Here is a 22,376-nt window from a genome sequence, read left to right as displayed (position 1 = left end):
TGTCTGCGTCAACAGTGCCAATGCTGACAACTTAGAGGTGTGCACAGGAGATGGAATCGATTCCATGTCAGAGGCTTCAGGTAAGTGCAGCTCTTTTTTGGCACTGAGCCTGGAGCCAAAGACAATGTGCTGTACACCAAGGAAGAAGGCACAGAGCCTTGCTATAGAGGTTGGAGTGCTGACTCCATGAGGAGCAGCTAGAGCCAAAAGTCACACCCCTTACGAGTCTGAGGCTTGAAACCCCTGTAGATATGGCACTTATCTGTTTAATGAGCTTCACCCAAACAACAAAGCAGTCAGGAGGGTCACTCGTTGGCAAAAACTTTAAACAGTCACAGCACTGCTAAAAACTCTAGGACTCTTCATTCCCTTAACCCCCACAGGGGAGAAGGCAGGAGAAGGAGAGACCTTCCCAACCAGATGACTACTCAACCCTGACTAAAACAATGGTTATACTAAATAAAACTATTTACAACTTATTTACACGAGAAATCTAGGGAGCTGTGGCATAGCAACAGGTACTTGAGCCACAATACTAACAGCCTGACCAACAGTAAGAAAGGAACTGAGGGGGTACCAGGTCGGCAGGGTCATATCTAGGCTCTCCAGAGTCGCCATTTTAGGAGGCAGGGGGCACTAAACTGGTAGCAAGCACTATGTAATGCTTTTCAGCCAGGCAACATACACTAAATTCAGTAACTTTTGCCTAGGTGAGAATGACTAAAGTTAGGTGACTTTTACTATATAGTGTGCACTGCCTGAAAAACGAAGTCAGGCACAGAGCATGCAATGGATGCATAGGGAAAGTTGCTGAAGGTATGAAATTTGTGTTCCACCCCAAACGGTAGAGGAGCAAGCATTTCTGAACTGTTGACCATTTACATTTTAAAAACAAATTTATTTCCTTGAAATAATCACTTACAGTTACTCTGTTATTCATTAAGCCACTCCCACTTCAGCTACTTGGCAAACAGTAGTAGTAGTAGTAGTAGTAGTAGTAGTAGTAGGCATCCTTCAGTCTGCACAGACTATGGATCGCGCCCTCTAAAGTTTCGATTGAGGACTTCATTTACAGCATCTATTGTGACTATGAAGACCCACACGACAGTGACAGTCCTCGCTGCATCTCTTGCAGATGTAGTGGGTGTCTGGCAAGTCCTTATTGTGCTTTCTGTGCGCTCGCTTCTCCTCTGCTAGCTGTCTGATCTTCATCTCGCCCTTCTGAAGGCCCTTGTGTAACCCCTGCCTCCATCTGCTGCGGTCATCTGCTAGTTCTTCCCAGTTGTCCAGCTTGATGTCTACCTCTCTGAGGTCTCTCTTGCAGACATCTTTGTAGCACAACTGGGGGCGTCCGGGAGGTCTTTTGCCAGAGGCTAGCTCACCATACAGGATGTTTTTTGGAATCCTTCCATCATTCATCCTGTGGACATGGCCAAGCCAGCGGAGTTGACACTGCCCGAGGAGGGTGTGCATGGTTGGGATTCCAGCTTGCTCGAGCACGGCGGTGTTGGTCACTCTGTCCTTCCATGATATTCCAAGGATGCACCTGAGGCAGCACAAGTGGAAAACGTTCAGCCTCTTTTCCTGGTGGGCATACAGGGTCCAAGTCTCGCTGCCATAAAGGAGGGTGCTGAGGATGCAGGCTCTGTAGACTTGCATTTTGGTGTGAGTGTACAGCTTGTTGTTATTCCACACTCTCTTGCTGAGTCTGGACAGAGTTGTGGCTGCTTTTCCAATCCTCCTATTTAGCTCAGTGTCCAACGACAGGGTGTCAGTGACGGTGGACCCGAGGTAAACGAACTTGTGGACGACCTCTAACGTATAGTTGTCAGTGCTGATTGATGGGGATTCAGCAACATCCTGACCAAGTACGTTTGTCTTCTTTAGGCTGATGGTAAGCCCAAAGTCCTTGCACGCTTTGGAGAACTGATCCAGTAGTTTTTGAAGCTGGTCTTCTGTGTGAGACACTACAGCAGCATCGTCTGCGAACAGCATGTCGCTGATGAGGACTTCTTGCACCTTAGACTTGGCTTTCAGCCTTGCAAGGTTAAACAGTTTCCCATCAGATCCTGTGTGCAGCAAGATGCCCTCTGTTGAAGATCCAAAGGCATGCTTCAGGAGGAGTGCGAAGAAGATCGCGAACAATGTCAGAGCAAGCACGCATCCTTGTTTGACGCCGCTCCTGATTCTGAAAGCATCCGATAATGCGCCGTCATATTGGATGGTTCCTCTCATGTCTTTGTGGAATGACTGGATCATCTGGAGTAACCGTGGAGGACAGCCTATCTTGTGGAGCAGTTTGAACAGACCATCCCCGCTGACCAAGTCAAAGGCCTTGGTCAGGTTGATGAAGGCTATGTAGAGTGGCTTTCTCTGCTCCCTGCACTTCTCCTGCAGCTGCCTTAGAGAGAAGACCATGTCAACGGTAGACCTCTCTGCGCGGAATCTGCACTGCGATTCGGGGTACACCCTCTCAGCAATCTTCTGAAGTCTGCCAAGGATGACGCAAGCGAACAGTTTACCAGTGACACTAAGGAGGGAGATTCCACGGTAGTTGTTGCAGTCGCTTCTGTCTCCTTTGTTCTTATACAACGTTACAATGTTAGCGTCGCGCATATCCTGTGGAACCTCACCCTCTTTCCAGCACAGGCACAGTAGCTCATGTAGGGGTTCCAGGAGTGTGTCCATGGCACATTTGATTACCTCTGGTGATATACCATCCTGACCAGGGGCCTTTCCTACTGCAATGCTGTCGGTGGCTCTCTTCAGTTCATCCACAGTCGGTTCTTGATCCAGTTCGTCCATTACTGGTAGGAGCTCGACAGCATCGAGGGCTGTATCAACCACAACGTTCTCGCATGAGTACAGCTTGGCTCCATCTGTTTGGCTTTGTCAGCAATGACTTCACCAGATTTGGATTTCAGAGGTGCCATCTTGTTCTGGGTGGGTCCTAATGCCTTCCTCATACCCTCGTACATTCCTCTGAGATTACCAAAGTCGGCACAGGTCTGGATGCTGCTGCATAGCTGGAGCCAGTGGCTGTTGGCACAGCGCCTGGCTGTCTGCTGTACTGTTCTTCTGGCCTCTCTAAGTGCTTGCTGGGTACTCTGGCTCGGTGAGCGTTTGTACTCCAGGAGTGCAGCGCACTTCTTTTCAATGACGAATCATCTCATCGGAGTTAGCTTCGAACCAGTCGTTCATGTTTCTAGCTCTTCTTCCAAACACCAACAAGGCCGTGTTGTAAACTGTATCCCTCAGGTGTTGCCATTTGGATGTTGCATCGGCACCCCCAGGGCCGCTGCGCAGATTTTCCTGGAGGGTCTCTCTGAACTTTTCAGCTTTCTCCGAGTTTGCCGTCTTTCTGGCGTCAATGCAGGGCCTTCCAGCAGATTTAGAGCAGTACAGCTTCTTGGGTCTCAGCTTGAGCTTGGAGCAAACTAGTGAGTGATCTGTATCACAGTCACCACTATGATAGCTGCGTGTCAGAGGACGTTTTTGAGGTTATCACACCTAGCGATGACCACATCTAGTTGATGCCAGTGCTTCGAGCGTGGGTGTCTCCATGACACTCTGTGCTGTGGCTTTGTTTGGAAGAATGTGTTTGTGATGCACAGATTGCGGTACGAGCACAGTTCAAGGAGACGCTGTCCATTGTCATTCATTTTTCTCACACCGAAGTGTCCTAAGCAGGAAGGCCATGAGGCCCAATCAGCTCCAACTCTTGCACTGAAGTCACCCAAGAGGTACAGTTGTTCACAAGCAGGTGTATGCGCTACAGCAGCACTAAGCACGTCATAGAACTTGTCTTTTACTTCTGGTGTGGCGTACAGGGTTGGAGCATAAGCGCTGATCAGGTGGACAGGACTGGCGCAAGTTTGAAACGTGATCCAAAGAAGTCTTTCTGATCCGCCCATGACTAAATCAACCATTTGTAGAAGGGTGTTTCTGACAGCAAACCCAACACCATGCTCTCTGGGTTCTTCTCGGGCTTTACCCTGCCAGAAAAAGGTGTAGTCCTTTTCCTTTAGAGATCCCGAATCTGCGAGTCACATCTCTTGCAGTGCAGCAATATCAGCTCTGAGCCTCTTGAGTTCCTCGTTGATGACAGCAGTCTTGCGGGTGTCACTGATGGCCTGAAGATCTTCAGTCAAGCCGGACAGCCTGGTCCGCACATTCCAGCAAGCAAGCTTAAATTGTTGATGTTTCTCATTTCTTGTTGATTTTCTTATTGGTTTTTGGCAAACAGCAGCCTGTAAAAAGCTGCTAATTCCAATTCCCTGACCAAAGAGCTATGGAAGAAATCAGCAAAGCTGAGTCCATCGTATAATCTTGACAGGATAATTGGGGATGTCAATTGCCTCTTCAGGGCTATCAAAGATTACTACTACTGCTACTATTCAGGGCTGCTGCTGTGAATGTGATGAAATCTCCTGAATAGCTAGAAGCTTTCGAAGCCTTGGTCAGTCTTCCTCTGAAGAAGTACTTGCTCCAAAACCAAATGAAGCAAGACAAAATCTGGGGTACACATGTCGAGCTCTTCCCTCCTGCCACAGTTCTTCAAACTCCCATAGCTGTCTATTATCAGCCACCAGGAGCGCTGAGAAAGAACTGATATTTTTACAGACCAGCAAAGGAGAATGCTGACTGATCTGAGACAGTGGTGTATGCGGAAAAGGAGCCTTGCATTAATTTATTTACCCAATTACAGAACTCATTTTGACTGGGTGCTGGGTATTACCAGTATTTAATCTCCTCTTTTTTCTGCATTTTCCTATGAAATAAATGAAAATGGTGAAGAGTGTGAACAGTGCAATTCCTTTGTGTTTTAAATTTTTCTTTGTGGTTTCTCTTTTGTCTACGTTTTACAGCTTTAGTCCCTGCTGCCTAACTTCAGCGATTCTCACCGAACAGGCGTAACAAACTATACAGTGAAAGCTAGCCAGGCATGGCTGGCTATACAGTGATTTGCACCCAAGTAAGCTGCACTATATAGTGCTGGGTGTCTTCAGTGCCTACAATATATACGGCTGGGTGCTGCTTACCTGTAGCAGTGCTCCATGACTGCCAAACCACTCTAGGGGGCTCCTGCTAGGGGAAAACACTTTCTAACAGCCCTACACACGCGCACACACCTAACTCGAATAGATATGAGCCAGCACTTGAAAAAGATTATCTGTGACAATATCTGTGAGTTCACTTGTACACCCATACATAAATAGAGCAATTAAAGAGCATAAAGACACTGTAGAGAAGTTAAGTGATTTATAGTGGTTTTCACTATGGCTTAACTCAGTCACACTTCTCTCTCATTTGCCCCCAGACACCTCTTCACAAACACCAGGCTTCTGGAGCTCTGTCCTGGTAAGGAACCAGGTAAAAAGGAGAGGCCTCCTGGATTAAACCTGACCATGTATCTAAGACCATTCTCAGAACAACATCTCGCACTATCAACTATGCTAGAGCTGACAACCATATATGTCTCCTCCAGTATGTTTACATTAAGATCACTAAACTGTTGCCTCTCCTGAGTTTGGTAAAGATCTCTGCTAGCAACTGTACTATCCAAAGGGTGAACAAAGAATTTTTTTTTCCTTTCTTCAACACAGAGAGACAGTACCCCTTACGAACTCTTACCTCCTTAGGCCACAAGGAGAAGTCCAACCCACTGTTTGTTTAGTAAGAGATGGAAACATCTATGCTTTGTGTTTTCCCCTGGAGGAAGATTTGATACATCACACACTGATTCAGAGTAGGGATGTAAAATCCCATTTAACTGGATAATTGATTAAATGGGTTGAGGAGGCTGCTCCAGCCTAGTTCATGGACAGGGGCTGCGCCGGCCAGGCGGAATCGCCCCTCGCTTGTGGCACACCAGGGTGCTGCGGCTGCTCCGACCCAGCTGCAACGTCTCTTCCTGCAGAACTTCCACAAATGGGGGGCACTCCAACATGGCCAGAGCAACCCACAGGGGCTGCCACAGGCAGGGCTACTCTCCCCCCTGCCTCCTGCACAGTGACCCTGCTGGTCTGTAGCAACCCTCTGCCCACAGCAGGCAGGGGGCTGCTCTAGCAGGCAGCAGTTAACTGAAACCCATAAGCCCCATCAGCTTAGGAGGAGGCTTGAAGTTTAACCGGTTAACCTTTAACATCCCAAATTCTGAGGCAACTTGCGAATGCCTACTACCAACCACCTTTCCACTAACTGATGGGAAGGGACACCAAGGAAGGGCATGCTGTGCCTCAGCGGAACATAGGCTCTCCTGATCAAGTGTTCAACTGGAAGGCTCTAAGGTAGAGATAGCAAGCAACGCAGGACCTGAGCATGTATGCATACACAAAGACAGCTGATGGTGATCTTGCACTGACAAGCACTGCTTCCCACGGCTAAAATACTTTGCACCAAGGAGGTTCTTTTCCTGCCTCATCTTGTGGACACAAAACCTTATGATGTAAGAAAATATATAACAATTAGTTTTCCCCCTAGTTAAGACAACTACTTTTTTTTAAATTTTAAGAAATTTAAAAGGACTTCTAATGCCACAGTGTACTTCCTTGCATATAATTAAGCCTTGGCAGAAGCTGAATCCACTACTGAACCAACAAGCTCCTATGCACGTACAACAAGGATCAGCATATGCAGCATAAGGGTGCACAAACTGTATTGCTTCCTTAGTTGCCTGCTCTGCCTGACCACAGGCTCCTCACTGGCAGCATAATAAAGCCTGTGTCCAGCCACAATGCAACACGAAGCACAACAGCAAGCATGAAGAGAAGTTAATATATGCAAACAGAATTTCAAATGAAAATACACAGTATTAACTTCAGCACTTATGATCATTAAATATTTATATTACAGTAAAACCCAGAGGCCCCAATTAAGCTTTTATTTTACTAGACTCTGTACAAACACATGATCTTAGCCACAAATACAAAGATGTGCGGTGAAATTCTGACTGCTGACTTCAGCATGGAATTTACCAAAACTTGGTATTTTACTGTATGTACTTAGTACTAATGCATGAAAGATGTACTGGGATTTTTAGATAAAATGCACTTAGTTATTTTAAGACTTTATAGATATAGATATAGATATATATATAGAAGAAATTACCTTTGCCTTCTCTAGGTTTCTTCTTTATACCTAAATCAGGAGAACCATTGGAAATGTCTGACTGTTGGGTCTTTGGTTTACGGCCAGCTGTATATGACATTTAAAAAAAATTGTAAGACATACATATAGCAGAAATAATTAACACCTTACATCTAAGTGGTAATTCATATTTCTCATGTTATTTCCCCTGTAACATTATATGGGCAAAAAAGCCTTTACCAAGTAGGGTAATTTTACACCTTATATTATGATGAAGGTAAGATTCTTTATTTTGCAAATCACAACAGTAAATTTGATTGTGGATTCTGTGAGTCAATGTATTTCAGCTACAAATGTGTTAAAGGTCAGGTATGCACTAAACATATAACACTAAGTTGTAGTCCTTTGGACTGATGTCAGTAAAGATGATTGCTATAATAATTTACATATAATGTTCATTGTATTTTCTACATCCGTTTAGAACAACTGATTTGTTTTACAAAAAGAGTAATAAGAAAAACAATTTTTTAAGAAATGTGACCACTAAACTTGTACTTCTTTACTTGTATGAAAAATGGCTCTTTTTTACGTTAAAGATATTGAACACCTTACTCCTTTGTGGAAGTACATTTTGCAAAGGATTGCAATCCCTTCATTGGCTTTGCCTAGACTACAGCATAAAGTCGATTTCAAGGCACTTAGCTTGATTTTACAATGTGATTGTCTTCACTACAAATACCATTAGGTCGATTTTAAGGGAGCTAAGGTCAACTTTTTTGCCCCGGCCCCCCAGATTGTGTAACGTTGAGCCACGATTTCTCAGGGTTGCAAAAGAGTCCCAGCATGGTGCCCTCAGGAGATCCAGGATCTCCCTTCTGTGTGGGTGGATGACTCTATGCTGAGTAACCACCAGGGATGCTCAGCAGTGCTGGGTAAAGATCGAGCTCCTCCCACAGACCACAGTGCAGACCATACTTCCAGACAGTGGCATGCCCTGTGTTGCACAGGGTTTCAGTGCTTGAGAAGGCTTCTTCGCTGCACGTGATTTAGCAGGAGAGGCTGAGAAACTTTTGTCTGCATTACATTTTGCAGGGCTGCCCCTGCCAAGTGGCCATATGGAAGTTACATTTTTAAGTGGTTACTGCTGGGACTGTGCTTCATTCTGTCCCTTTTTAAAGAATAAACTTGTTACCAAATATGTTGTGGGAGCACCCAGCTGACAAGCATTTTAATAGGTTGCTCAACTTGTTTTCTGTACTTCACATTTGTATGGGGCAGCCTGCTCCCCCAAGGCACCATGCCGGTGGCAGGCTAGCCCCCATCCCCCGCACGCCATGTGGCAGCAGCTGGGCAGTGTGGACCATGGCATTTAAAACCAAACTTTTCAAAATAACAAAGCAAAACAAACAAACAAACAGGAAGTGTTGCACTCCTTCATTTCATTTAATAAACCTTTTTATTTTTTTCCTGTTAAAAGAGAGATGTTTTGCTGTACTTCTAAGAGGTGCAGCACTAAACTCACAGCACATGTGCAGGGGGTCCTTTTCCACTTTCTTGATGCTGGGCTGCTGTGTAACTCTCAGAATTAGACAGCTTTCAGGGTCTATGTTATAGCAGCCTACCTGTGGCTGCCTACAATCTTCCTGCGTGAAATCTCTACACTGCTGCATGCTATGGGCATGCCCTGTTTTGCCCCTACAGGGGAGCAGCAATGAGCTGCCTAGGGAAGCTGTTTTACAGTTCATTTCCTTGGGTTCCTGAGCCAAGAGAATTCTTCCCCAGCTGGATACTGTGTTGTCAGAGCTCCCCTATGCTGCTGAAATCCTGTAACCCAACATAAAAGTGGCCAAAGCTGAGGGTATGTGTGTAGCTCTTACCCTAGGGTCAGCAAACCGAAGACAGTCGGTATTTCTGTGTTCAAGGCTAAAGAAAACTTCAATCATTAACTCTCATAGCTCAGTAACATGAACATGAATTGCTCCTCAAGAAAAAGTATTCTGCATCAAACACTGAAATTTAACAACATGTATGTTTATGGAGGTTCCAGTTGCAGTTCCATAGTTCAGGTGGAGGTGAGTTTTATACATAAAGTAGGGACTCCAACTCTTTGTAGTGTCCAAACAACAGAGGATATCCTTCCAAAAATCAGAAAACTTACTCTGACTATAACTGTGCCTGAAAATAACTCAACCATGGGGTTGGGATAAAATCTAGGGTGTTGGAAAAAAACTTAGTTGGGATTACAAACTGGGACTACAAACACTACTAAAATGACTTAATTCTAAAGGCTATTGAAGGGTGTCAGTGCAGGAAAGCACTATCATTTGGATGCCTTAATTCTGCATTTCCATACCATGTTTGCATATATTTAATCCTACAGACCATTTTAAGGTGTCAGTGCAGGCAAATGCTACAGAGTTGTTAGAACAGCTTAATTCTGCATTTCCATACCGTGTTTGGATTTCCAGGAAGCGCAGCCTAAAACAGTGTTTCCTCAATCTTTTTTAAAAATAAAATACCCATTTTAAAAAAATTAAGTACCCCCAGACTTGTCTTGGGTACCCCTAAGCATACACATACCACCTATTGAGAAACACAGTCCTAAAGTAGTCTTGAAAAAGTCAATTCAACCTTTACAGATTACTGTGCACTTTTCAGGGGGTCAAATTTGTCTTACGCCTCACTTAAAAACTACTTACTTACAAAAAAATGCAAAAAATCACTGACAACTACTACTGAAAACTTGACTTTCTACCATCTTATCAAATAAATGAAATGGAATAGAAATGCTGTACTTAAATTTCAGCATAAGGCATATGAAGCAATAGAAACAAGTCATAGTCTGAATGAACTTTTAGACTGTACTGACTTTACTAGTGTTTTTATATAGCCTGTTGTAAAACTAGGCAATTATCTAGATGAGTTGATGGAAGACCTCTGTTTACTCCTAAGAGTACACATACCCCTAGTTGAGAAACACTGGCTTAAATAAACTCCTTGGGTTTATACAGCTTTAGACCTCTACTGTACTTTACCCTAACCTACTGCTGCATCTTCCAGCTTGTCTGCAAATTTTTAAAAAGCTGTCATGCAGAAGCACCTACATTTATGTGAATGATTCTGGTGCCTCAATGAAAATAATTACTTTACTAATTATCACAGGAAAACCTAGGCTGCTGATAGCCTCTGAAGACAGTGCCACTCAGCAGATGCATCTGAGTGCAGAGATTCATTACTCAGCTTACATTAATATTTGCCACATACATTTTTCTACTAAATAAAATAAACAAAAAAACTCTTCTTAAAATTGTACACCTCACCAAATTCATGTATTCCCCTGCTGTAACATTTCCTTCATTAATGCATGTTAAGCAAAACGAACAAGAAAGTAGCTTCCTCATTTCATAATTTAATTCTTACAAGTATTTTTAAAATTGGTGAATTGCACATTTTGTAATTTGGTACAATGGTTAAAACTGCAAATTGCAATGTAGTTTTTCACATAATGGAGCTGAGGCATATTGTGACAGTGAAATATTTACATGACTCATACTGAAGATTACTGCCTACTGAATGCACACTTTTAAAGGAAAAGATTTTAAAATACAACATTTTTATTACACACACACAAAATACCACCTTAGCTCTTCTTTCCAATATCGTCACTTATATTACAAAAATAGTGGAGGTTGCAGAAATTATCTTTTGCCTCCTTCAATGCTGTTTTTATCAGCCTTGCTGAGTTGCAGTAATAAGATTGCAGCTTTTAGGATTCAGTATGTACTACAAACACATGGCAATACATGACATCAAAGCAGAAGCAAAGGAGAAAATTCCTGGAGTACTTTGGAGCCCTTATCCAAAAGGGAAGTTATTGATGCTATGGTTTAGTCACCACTGCTTCAGCTGAGGAAACACTAAATTACTAAATTCAGAGGGGAAGCAGGTTTATTTTTCAAAACAAACAAAAAACAAACCTGAAAAAGTTGAAGAGGGAGAGACATTCTGTGAAAAGAAGAAAGTCCCAAAGACACTCAGCCAGTGCACAACTGGCTGCACTGGGGCTGTGTAAGTCTCTCACCAACAATTAGACCTTCAAGTTACTGGCACCAAAATGTTAGCCTGATAGGAGGCTAACTACAAAGCCAGCTTTAGTAACATGACCCAAGTCTGCTAAACCTGACTGTTTGACAGAAAAGACTGGATGATTGTAGATTTTACTTTTCGCTCGGTATCTGAAGCATTAAAATGGCTGAACAGAGATTATTATTGGAGCTGCTGCAGGATTCATTATGGCATTTGGCTATTGACACAGTTATGTTTATCCTCACGATACTAGCAGTAAAAACAATCTTTCCACTATATTCAGAAAATAAAACCATATGTAAAGATGGTAAAATGGAGGGTTTACTGGAAATTCAACTAGTGTTTTAGGATTATGTACACCAAAATCTTAAACTGACTTATAGCAGGTTGATTTAGAACCACTGTGGTAATTTCTGTGGTAGTGCATGTCCACATTAGCCGTCTTAGGTCAGGGGCACATGTTCCCATAGAGAGCTCTTCCACCAAGCTGAGAGAGGCAGCGTGAGGGGCTGAGAGCCCAGCTTTCTCCAGGAGAATGGCTACCTCACAGGCTCCTGGGCTCCCAGTGGGCTGCACATGTGCACACACACACACCTTGGCCCTCCATTCTCCCCTGGGAGCAGAAGCTGCATGGGGCTTCTTGCCTCCCCATTCCCTGCTAGGAGCACGGTGAACAGAAGGGAACAGACATGCTCATGGCTTCTTGCTCCAAGTGAGCAAGGTCCAACTGCCCCGGCTTCTTGGCCCCTCCCTTCCCCTGCTCCATGCTGGAAGCCAGGCAACTTTGTCAATTCGACAAGATAGCCAACAGCTAGGAGCAGCCTTCCAGGCTGCTTTGCCTGGCTCCCAGCTGAGAGCAGACTCTAGCACCCTAGCTTTCTTGCTAATTTAAAGCTCCCCTGGTACTGACAAGAGAGATAACAGCCTATATAAATAGCACAGTGTCTCCAATATACTGCGTCACTTTAGTTACACCAACATAAGCCCCACCCCTCTTGTGGAGGTGGAGTTAGTGTGCCAAAATAGTATGGCACTTACATTGGCAGGACAAGGTTGTAGCGTGCTGACATAGGTCAAGGTAAGCTGCCTTACATCAACCTAACTGGCAGTGTAGACCAGGGCTTAGCTTCTAATGTGAGCTGTGAATCTCAGCCCTAGTAGGACAAAGGAGAACACAATGTTTCATCCTACAAAGTCACTGTTTACAAGGCTCCACCACAAACACCTGGTGCTAACTGCATTCTATGGTTCTTACCCTCCAGGCAATAATTTAAGCACATGTAATTTCCTCTAATGTTGGCCTGGACTTATTTCTGAATGACTTGAAAATGTATTTAAGGCATCCATATCTTAAAAACAGTATCTTTAGAAGGGCCTTTAGATAAACAGAGATGTCCAACATGCCAAGACTTTCACAGGTTTCAACTATTAAAACGTATCAAGAAAATCAGAATATCATTTATATCTGAGATGTTCGTACAGAAAAAAGTTACACATATTCCAGAAAATATTTACAATTCTGCCTTGAATCCCTTAATTTTTTTCAGCATTGCCCCATTTTCTTATCTTTATTTTTTCCCATCTTTTTTCTTATGATTTAACAACCATACTCTTTTGGCTATGCACTCCCCCTTCTTTTATTGCATCTTTATATATTACATGCCTGAAACTCAGAGTTCACGTCTTACACACTAGCACATGAGAAGGGATAATGTCAAAATTATCTCCACTGGAACCAGCTCTTTTGCATACAATATCCTGAACCAAGGATAAAATACACTTCGCATTAATTACTTTAAATGAAAGCCATGTAGCACCTTTTTTCTTTCTCACTGGCTCACGGATATCAGGGGATGTTGGAACAGGAGACGTATCCATTGGTTCAGACTCTTCAGTTGACACCTCCACTACTGTCTCAGTTATCACATCTGGCCTCATAGCAGCATGGATAAACTCTGGGGTTGACACACAAGGAGGGACAAAAACTTCCACTAAAGGGGGGGAAAAGAAAAGGAACCAGGTAAAATTTCTACTTGACTCTTTTATTGTGTCATAGATCAAATTATTTACATCAACAAATGTGGCAGCACCTAGGATTCAGGGACAAAAATCACGCAAAACTTTATGTAACTTGTCACTGAGGAGCACAAACCAGTCCCCAAAATGTGCATATACAAGTCAATGTTTTTAGACATATGACAGGGACAGATATGAAGCACCAATATAGGATGCACTGAGGTCAGTGGGTTTACAAGCATTTTTTTTGTTATTTATTAAAAGTAGCCAGATTACCTATTTTTCCTGTCAAATACTGGGCTTGAACTATTGTCCTCATTTTGTTGACATTCATATACAACCTTGTAACATAAGCATAACACAGGGTTGCATGCAACATTATAATCATCCCAGCAACTATAGTACATAGTGTCTCCAAAAGGAGCTATCATGGCTTATTCAGTTGGAAACTTTTTTTTTTTTTTTAATAACTACAGATTCAGCCAAGAAGCTATAACTGTTTGAAACAGAATGCTAGCAGAGTTAGAGTGCAACTATACTTTTATTAATATACACACATTTATACAATTGATAGGAAAATTTCTCAAGCAAACATTATAACACAGCAGAACAACTCATGAGAACCTTTTAATCCTTAAATGCTATTACCATACAGGTTGCACTTCCCTTGTCTGGCACGGCTGGGACCACACAGGTTCCGAGTAAGAATTTGGCAGATCAGAGGAGGTCCAGGGCTTCTGCCTCCAGGCAGCCCCATGCTTTCAGGGCTGCTGCAGCCCCAGCCTTCCCTGCTCCCTGGGGCTGCTATAACGGATGCTCCAGCTTCTGGGTGCAGCCCCAACCAGGCTCTCTCTCACACATAGCAAAATCTGTGGTCCTGCCAGACAGCAGACGTTGCCAGACAAGAAAGTACTGGATATGAAAGGTGCAACCTGTACTTGAAAATGCACTACATTTAGTTACTAAGAACTATGCCCCCAGTCTGACAAAAACGCAAACATCTGCAGAATTACATGTAAGAAGCCCCACTAAAGATAGCCGGGCTGATCACACATGCAAAGTTGAGCACACTGATGTTTTTGCAGGCTGTTTTATTATAGATTGAATTTCAACCAAAAAAAAAGAATTCAGAGTTGGAGAGGTATATATCAAAAGTATGACTAATAATTGTAAACAAAAATATCCAAGTTGTATTAAATATTTTTAAAATTGATTTTAAAATGGCCTAAATTGAGGGAAGTTTTGAAAGTGGCTTCTTAAGTGATTTCTACTTTCATGAAATATCCAAATTTTACAGTGTAAGAGATTCCCATTTGTCTTTTTTATAGGTAGGGCTCAGAGCACAGCATATTTTTCAGGTTGCCCAACACTTTCCAATTGTTTTCAGTGGTTTGTAACAGCAAAATTCTAATAGTTTGAGCTGAAATTTTCATGCCAGGTGTCAAAGTCAATTTGAAATTTTTTTGAATAATTCAGTTATTTTCCAAAAATAAGGCTGGGGAAAATATACTGTTTGGCCCATATAAAAAATTCTGCCAGCTTTCTCCAACGCCCACCCACTTTGGAAAAGCAGCATGAAATTTGGCGGGGTGGGGAAGCACAACAATGACAACTTTATGTCAAGGATGCAGCATTTCCATTCCTGAGAAAATACACTCAAATCTGGCCAAGTTACAAATCTGAATAATTGCACTTCACAAAACTCAGACTTATCAGAGATTCACAGGTAAACTCCCTGACGTTTCCACGTCCACTGGGTATATTCTAGCCCAGGGGTCGGCAACCTGCGACTCTTCAACAAGCTGCTTGTGGCTCCCAGAGCTGCCACCGCTGCTGAATCATCTTGGGGCTCCAGTGGCAGATGGCGCTTAAATGGAATTTACTGATTTAAAAAATATTCTGTTTAAGCAGCAGCAGCTCTGGAGCTGCTGAGCAGCCGGGGTGGAAGGGCAGGGAGCCTGGAAGTGAAAGCCCGCCGGGGCGGGAACCCCCCCACAGGGGCAGAAGTGAACAGACAGGAGAGCTGGGTGAAGGGACGGCTCAGCCTGCCCCTGCCCTAGATGTGCAGCCTCACAGCCCACCGAGGAGGAGGAGGCGGCGGCAGTGATGGTGGGAGGCCATGGCAGAACTATGTGCTGAGGGGAGTTGATCCTGGGGGGTGAGGATGGGGAGAGTGGGGCTCAGGAGAGTTAAGCCTGGGGGCTGGGCAGGAGGTGAGAGGCCTTGGGGCAGAGGGACACTGGGGTCTAAGTGGTAAAGCCTGGAGATGGGGGCGGGTAACAACTTTCTAACTGGTACAAATAATTGCATGTGCACCAGCACTGTTACAAAAATAGGGGTGATAAAAAGCACAGTTTGACATTGCTTATTAAGGACTCTCCCCTACTGACAGGCATTGCAGCTCTTGAAGGACTGATTTTGTAACTGAATTTGAAAAAATGGCTTCTCTCACATTTTCGGTTGCAGACCCCTGCTCTAGCCTAAATTCCATTGGGACATTCCCTGCAATTGCAGTTCTGAGTGCTGCAGAAAGAGGCCACAGAATTTCCCTATCCTGTGCACCCAGTGCCCCACCTGCTGGGCCCAGGCGGCATGAAGGAGGAAACTGCACTATCCTAGAGCGGACAAGGCAAGAGTTAGAACTGGAGAAGGGAACAGAACAGACTGAAACTGGGACTCCAGGGATGGGGAGAGAGCAACTTTAATTAGGCCACCACGTGCACGTAGATTATGTCAGTCTTTAAAATATGACCCCATGCTATTTTTTCCCCACAAGATCCCTACTTTATTCAGTTCACCAAATGGATGGTGCTCATTTAGTGAGCCACTATTCAACATTTTGGTTCCACTTTATTGCCTAAAATATGCGATCCCACCCCTCACTTATTGCAAGCTATTCAAACCCTACTCTGAAGACAGAACTGTTGTGTTTGTGGGGTTTTCTGTGGCACTCAGTGCAGAGTGCTTCACAAATATTAATGAATGTATTTTTACAACATGCCGTAGAGACAAGGAAGTATGGTTATCAACATTTTAATAATGGGGAACTGAAGCATAGAGATATTAAAGTAAAAAAATTTGAGTGCCCTAGGTAAGATGCCTAGGACCTGATTTTTCAGAGTGCTTAGCATTAACACAGCATTTTATATATTCAAAATGTAGCTTCTATACGTAAGAGTTTCAACTGTTGACACTCAGTACCGCTGTACATCAAAGCCAAGGATCTCAAGTCAGGCATCCAGAAAATAAGGAACAGACAATTAGTGAATACCTGTGAAATGTTTGGTTAAAATGATTTGCGTAGCATCACAGAGGGAAGGACAGAAACCAATCATCTACGGCAGCATTCAACTGCCCTAACCATGAAATCATACTCTGCCTCACTCATTGAGCACCTTCTAACTTCTTCAGCAAATGAAGCATGAGTCCTACAGACTCCATTATACAACCTTGATTTATCTTCACAGTAAGTGCATCCTGTGCACAGACGGGTCCCGTGGAAAAAAAACAGTATGTGGTCATGTCACTAAAGATGTACCATAATGCATACACACAAGGGATCCAAATTAAAATGGCAGACAGGCAATCAACATTTTGGCTTTTCTTAACTTTTGAATGCTTGACTTTGCAGCTTTACTAAGGATCTTTTAACATAGTTTGGGTGGTTGCGTAATTAAGGTACTACTACTTTTCAAAAGGTACTGAGAACCCGTAGTCCTCACTGAGTTCAACAGGTGTCTGGGATATCTGAAAATATCTGGGACTTCTGAAAATTAGCCCCAAGGCTGTCGTGTATCAGTTAGTCTCCTTTGTTATAAAATGGAACAATTAAGCCTAGAATACTCTTTTGGGAATGTAACTCAGTTCTTAATCAGGCAAATTAGGAGTGAGACTCAGACAATTATTGAAACAAACTAGAAACAACGCTGACTGTTTTAAGCTTCATGTCTGAAATTTTTCATATACAAAAAAGTTTTATATGTGAATTCAACTAAAATATCATACCTCAACCTTTACATGTTGATATTTTTACTTTTACATCTCCATTCTTTATGACTGAAGGGAAACTATCTGCAGAGAATTATGGACACTGGGTGGGCCATAAATAACTAAAAATGCTGTATACAGTGGTTTTAGAATGACCTCAATGCTGCTTTTGATCCTCAGCTCACCTAGAATGAGAAACAGATGTCATGCATCTGATGAAGTGGGTCTTTGCCCACGAAAGCGTATGCTGCAAAATATCTGTTAGTCTATAAGGTGCCACAGGACTTCTTGTTGTTCTCGAAGCTACAGACTAACACAGCTACCTCTCTGATACTAGAATGAGGAAGCTTCTAGAAGTGAGACATTCCATCTGAAGGAAGAACTCACTGTCACTGAGTAAAATTAGTCACTATACCAATTGCTTTGCAGGGTAATAAGTGTTAGGCAAAGATTTTTCCAAAGCTATCCTAATCATTAAAACTAATAGACATGCCAAGATCCTGTCCCAGAAAGGTGAAATTGTTTTAGAAGTATATCCTTTGCAAAACAGAGAGACCAAATAAAACCTCTCACACACCTGCAGAACTAAGATGAATCAAACAATTATTCTGAAATGAGAAAACAAATGTATTTAGTGAAGGGAGAAAACTCTTACAACATACCAGGACTCCTGACATCTCTCAAGCAGGTAGGAGACTCCATGTGAAGCAAAGCCTCTGCTGCTTCAATTGTTTTATCTGTGCAGTGTACATTGCTGCCATGAACTGATGCTTCCACTGCAAAACAATACAAAACACAATCACACAAGGTTATTTATATAAGAGTTACAGGTGCTGTAATACAACCTGCTTACATGATCAGGCATACATTTGAAGCGTGTTGTACAAAGAGAAATCAAGAGAAATCTAACAGATGTCTCTATACCAACCAAGCGCTTCATGTTGAGCTACCTAAAACACGTCTTCTTGTTGTTAATGTCTCCACTATAAAAAGGATTTAGGCGAGTCAGTGAAAATATTTTTCTAGGTAGATAACTAAGAGATTACAAGATAGACCTTTGAAATGTGACTTCTGCCTTAATTTTAAACGAAAAACAAACTTTTTTTTTAAATAAGGATAGTTATAGATTAACAATCATCTAGAGAAGTATTTACTATTTGGATGCATCACCATGCATCGTCCCATTAAAGCATAAAGGTCACCTACTAATGTTTTCAGCTCATTCGGGCAGAACAGGTAAACAACCAAAAAATTACTTTGCACAATAGATCTATCTTGTTCTATGTTCCAGTACCTGACCTGAATGGTTAGCAGCTGTTTATTCTCAAGGGAAAGCTAGGAAGGGGAAAGGGACTATTGAACTTTGAACTTACATCTTACGAACACCAAGTTATTAACTAAAAAGTTTTAAAATTAAATCTAGCTGGAGCACATCAAAAATTTAACTTGACACAGGGCACACTTGTTAACATAAGCACAGCAACAGTATTTTTTAAATAAGAAAACTGAAATTTAAGTTTAAGATATCATTATATTTAAGGCCAATTCTCTATTCCTCTCCCTTGGACAAGGTTTTTAAAACCAGCAACTCCCATAAACACCTGTTGCATACCACTGACACTCTCAGCAAGGTATTCTCTCTCTCTCTCTCTCCCTCTCTCTCCAGTTACTCTTTCCATTTATGGAAATCTGCTCAAAGCTAAATCGTTCCTGCAAGGCAGCCAATGTCTGAGCAAATCTATCTTTAGAGTAAGCACGGTCACCTATCTCCAGCGTCTGTGAACTAAAGAGGATTCAACTAGTAACTCCACTGGAACTTCAAGACACCTATCCAATTACTAAACATTCTGCTGAACAACTGGACATAACTAAAAAGTAGGGGGGAGGTACCTACACGATAAACCACTACTTCTCGTACAGGAAAAAGAGTGTCCATCTATATACAAAATTCATGTAGTCCATGAGAGTAAAATAAGGTCTCTTTCTAGCACCATCTCTTGTTAATGTTACTGAGAGGCAGAGACTGAGAAGTTTACCAAATACAGGTTTTACCTCCCCAGTCCAGCACCCTCAGGACCTGACTGGTACCAAACAAGAGAATTCACTAGGCCACAGGATGTCAATATTGTCTGGCAGCATTACCAACACTTCCACTACTTCCTAGGCTCTTAGAAGACATTTAGAGGCAAATTACAGCTAAATAACAGCACAGAGAACTGGTAGCTGTAAACAAACGTTACGGTAAACTTGGCTACACCTATGATAAATAGTCATCTGGCTAATTAAAATCATGCTGGTTTATAGATGCTGCCGACCAAGAGAGTGCTGAACTAAAGAGGTTCAACCTGTTCCTACTTGCCAAAGGACTAAACATACTAATCCTGAAGCTCTTACAAGAGGGAAATTATCAGCAAAGTCCTGGATCAGTGCAGCACCGTGATGAGAAGCCTAGCTCCCTGTTACCTGCATACTGACATTTCTAACACTGACCCTGGACGATAGGAATGGGCTTATCTTTCTGTAGTAGCGCAGCACTGTCCAATACGCTCCCACCATTCGCCACATGTGGTGAACGAGGCAGCGCAGTGCGGTGAAGGCCGTAAACGTGGAGGCCCCTCCAGACACTCCGCGCACGTGCCCACTGCATGGTGGGACACGTGCATGACGGCAGTGGTGGAGGTGGCTCCTCCAGCCCTGGAGGGCTCCAGCCACATTTCGGCGCAGCAGCCGTTTCCATGAGTCATCGGGGAGGAGGTGGGGGGCAGCTCAGGGAATCCCTTACATTCCTTTTAGACACCACTGTACTCGTGGGTGCCACGTAAATCTGATGTTCCATCTTAACGCTATAGCAGCAGGAAAGAGGAGAAAAAGAGGCCACTTGAGAGCATTCAGACTACTGTGGCTAGGAATAGTCTTCCACTAGTTCCCCACTCCCCCAGCCTCTGTAACAAGAGGAGGTAAGAATTCTCTCCAGTCGCCTCCCATTGATTGTTATTTTTGGATTCCCCTGACTCTTCTGCAGCTCCTGCTACATTTTTCCCAGCAGCAGCACTTGAAATTGTCACTGTTCTGATAGTTTCACTGCTACGCAGTATTATGAGGACCAGCAGTGAAAACCGGCCAGTCTTGTAAAAGTTTCAATTCTACTGAAGGTGACAGCTCAGCCCTCTCACTCAACAGATAAAACTTTCTACCAATCAGTCACAAGCAGAAATGCTATTTGGTCAACTAATTAACTATACAGTATCAAACCAGTCTAGAAATGAAAAATGGCAAAGTTATACTTCATGCAGTGCTCTGTCGGTCCCAACATATTAGCTATATTTTAAATAAAACAGACCTTTAAAAAAACTTCCAAAGAGAATACCAAAATTATTCTAACGCTCTTCTTCATGGTCAGCTTTGAAATCTTCATTTTGCTTTAGTTTGCTTTGTCTCATATATTACTGTTTGTGGTATTGCTAGCTAACTGCCTATACCTTTTAGGTTTTATTGTTCTGCACATAAATGCATGATGTGAAGAACACAAAACATTTTTTGACTAATTTAAGTACTAAGTAAATGAATGTATACTAGTAAATTAATTAAATTGTGTACATCTGTACACATTTTACATCTGAAGCTGTAAGTAATTTTGAAGCGTGGTAGGCTGGAGATTCTGCTTTGCAGGTGATGAGCATTTGTCCTATAACACTGGGGCAAGAGGGGGGAAAAAAAAAAGCTCCAAGTCCCCTTTGCACTTCCCCAATACTGGGGCTCTCTAAATGCCAGGATAGTCTTGACACAAGAATAAGAATTCTCAACCTTTTTTTTTCCCCAGCGATGTCCCCTGCCCCCAAATAGATATAAAAGCTTCCTGTGCCACCTATTCCACAAAAAATGCGGACAATTTTTCTGCATATCCATGAAAAGCTGTATCAAATGGATAGTTATTCAGTTAAACACATGTACAATATTTTTAAAAGGACAAAAAAAGGCACAACCCCCTCCCCCGAATATTGCTTTTTATATACTCAGTGTGAAACTTGATAGTGGTATTGATCAACAACTCTGTCAAGATGATGGGGGGCATCTTTGACAAGCATGTGCACAGGTCATGGTCACTGGTCATCCTGGTTTGGTGCTTTGTTTTCACTGATGTCACAGCTGAAAATCTGGTTTTACATAAGCACATAGAACTGAAGGGGATCACATTTTCAGGGCTGCAGAAGAAGCAGGGATGTGTACTCATCAGAAGACTCAGATAAAACTGTCTCCAGCAGCATTTCTTTGAACCTGGTTCTGATGAAACTAACAAAATGTCAATGAGCTCTCCCAACAGTTTTCATGGGACATTAGGATGGAAGGTTACCTTTAACGTTCTCATTGTAGTCCATGTGGTGTATTATATCTTGTTCTGCTGTGAGTTCGAGAACATAAACATTACATTTATTAAGCAGACTAGACAGCTGTGCTGCTAGCTGAGGTTTAATCACAAAGTCAGTGTTTCACTCCTGAATAAAACAGAGTAAGAGCTCAAAGATATCAGTCAAGCCTCTACAGAAACAAATTTCCTGAATTGTAGTTTCCTTTTGAATTCCTCAAATCTTTCCCTGGTGGGACAAAATTCTTATTCCCATCTCGCAGAATGTTACTCATCCTATTCACTGAATATAACTGTAAAGTAATCCAGTTTTGCCAACTACACATCTCTCAGCACTTTGGCAAGTTCGGGTTTCTTATCAGTTCAGAACAGGGACAACTGGGAAAGGAGGACAGGGTGGTATTGGCCATGTGACCAATGCCCATGACTCCTCCCTAAGCCACCTTCTTCCCAGGCCACACACCACCTCTTTTCATCCCCACTACAACTCAACTCTTCCCCCAAACTCACTCCACCACCCACAGAACAATGCAGCCCAGGATCCTAGTGGCAATCTGGGACTGGCAGCAGGGATCAGCCCCCACCCACAGCCCCGCATTCGCTGGCAGCAGTCAGGGAAGCAGAGTGGTGGCTGCTCGCTCTGCTCCCCTGGCTCCCAGCTGTGTCACTTCACTTCCCGTTGGTGTGTCCCACCCCACCCCAAGTGACACAGCGGGAAGCTGCGGGTGAGTGGAGCTGCCAGTGAATGGGGTGGCCTGAACCCTGCTGCAGGTGCCAGTGCCCCTCCTCCCAGGGGCTCTGGCCCCTTCCTTCTCTTGCCCAAGACATTAGCAGG

The 22,376-nt window shown here is 43.1% G+C and overlaps 1 protein-coding gene across 2 annotated transcripts in view; it reads right to left on the bottom strand.

The window, feature by feature from the left end:
• Positions 1-22,376, bottom strand: part of ELF2 (E74 like ETS transcription factor 2) — a 60,263-nt gene that overhangs the window by 9,576 nt on the left and 28,311 nt on the right. For both annotated transcript variants that reach the window (XM_074993294.1, XM_074993296.1), the window contains 3 exons: positions 17,841-17,954; positions 12,993-13,166; positions 7,111-7,197 (listed from right to left, as the gene is read on the bottom strand). In XM_074993294.1, the coding sequence (XP_074849395.1) occupies positions 7,111-7,197; positions 12,993-13,166; positions 17,841-17,954 (375 nt within the window). The remainder of the gene's footprint in view (positions 1-7,110; positions 7,198-12,992; positions 13,167-17,840; positions 17,955-22,376) is intronic.

The sequence above is a fragment of the Carettochelys insculpta genome, chromosome 4 (genome assembly GCF_033958435.1).
Source record: "Carettochelys insculpta isolate YL-2023 chromosome 4, ASM3395843v1, whole genome shotgun sequence".
Classification (NCBI taxonomy): domain Eukaryota; kingdom Metazoa; phylum Chordata; order Testudines; family Carettochelyidae; genus Carettochelys; species Carettochelys insculpta.
The sequence above is the reverse complement of the archived record's forward strand: the minus strand, read 5'-3'. Positions and strand labels throughout refer to the sequence as shown.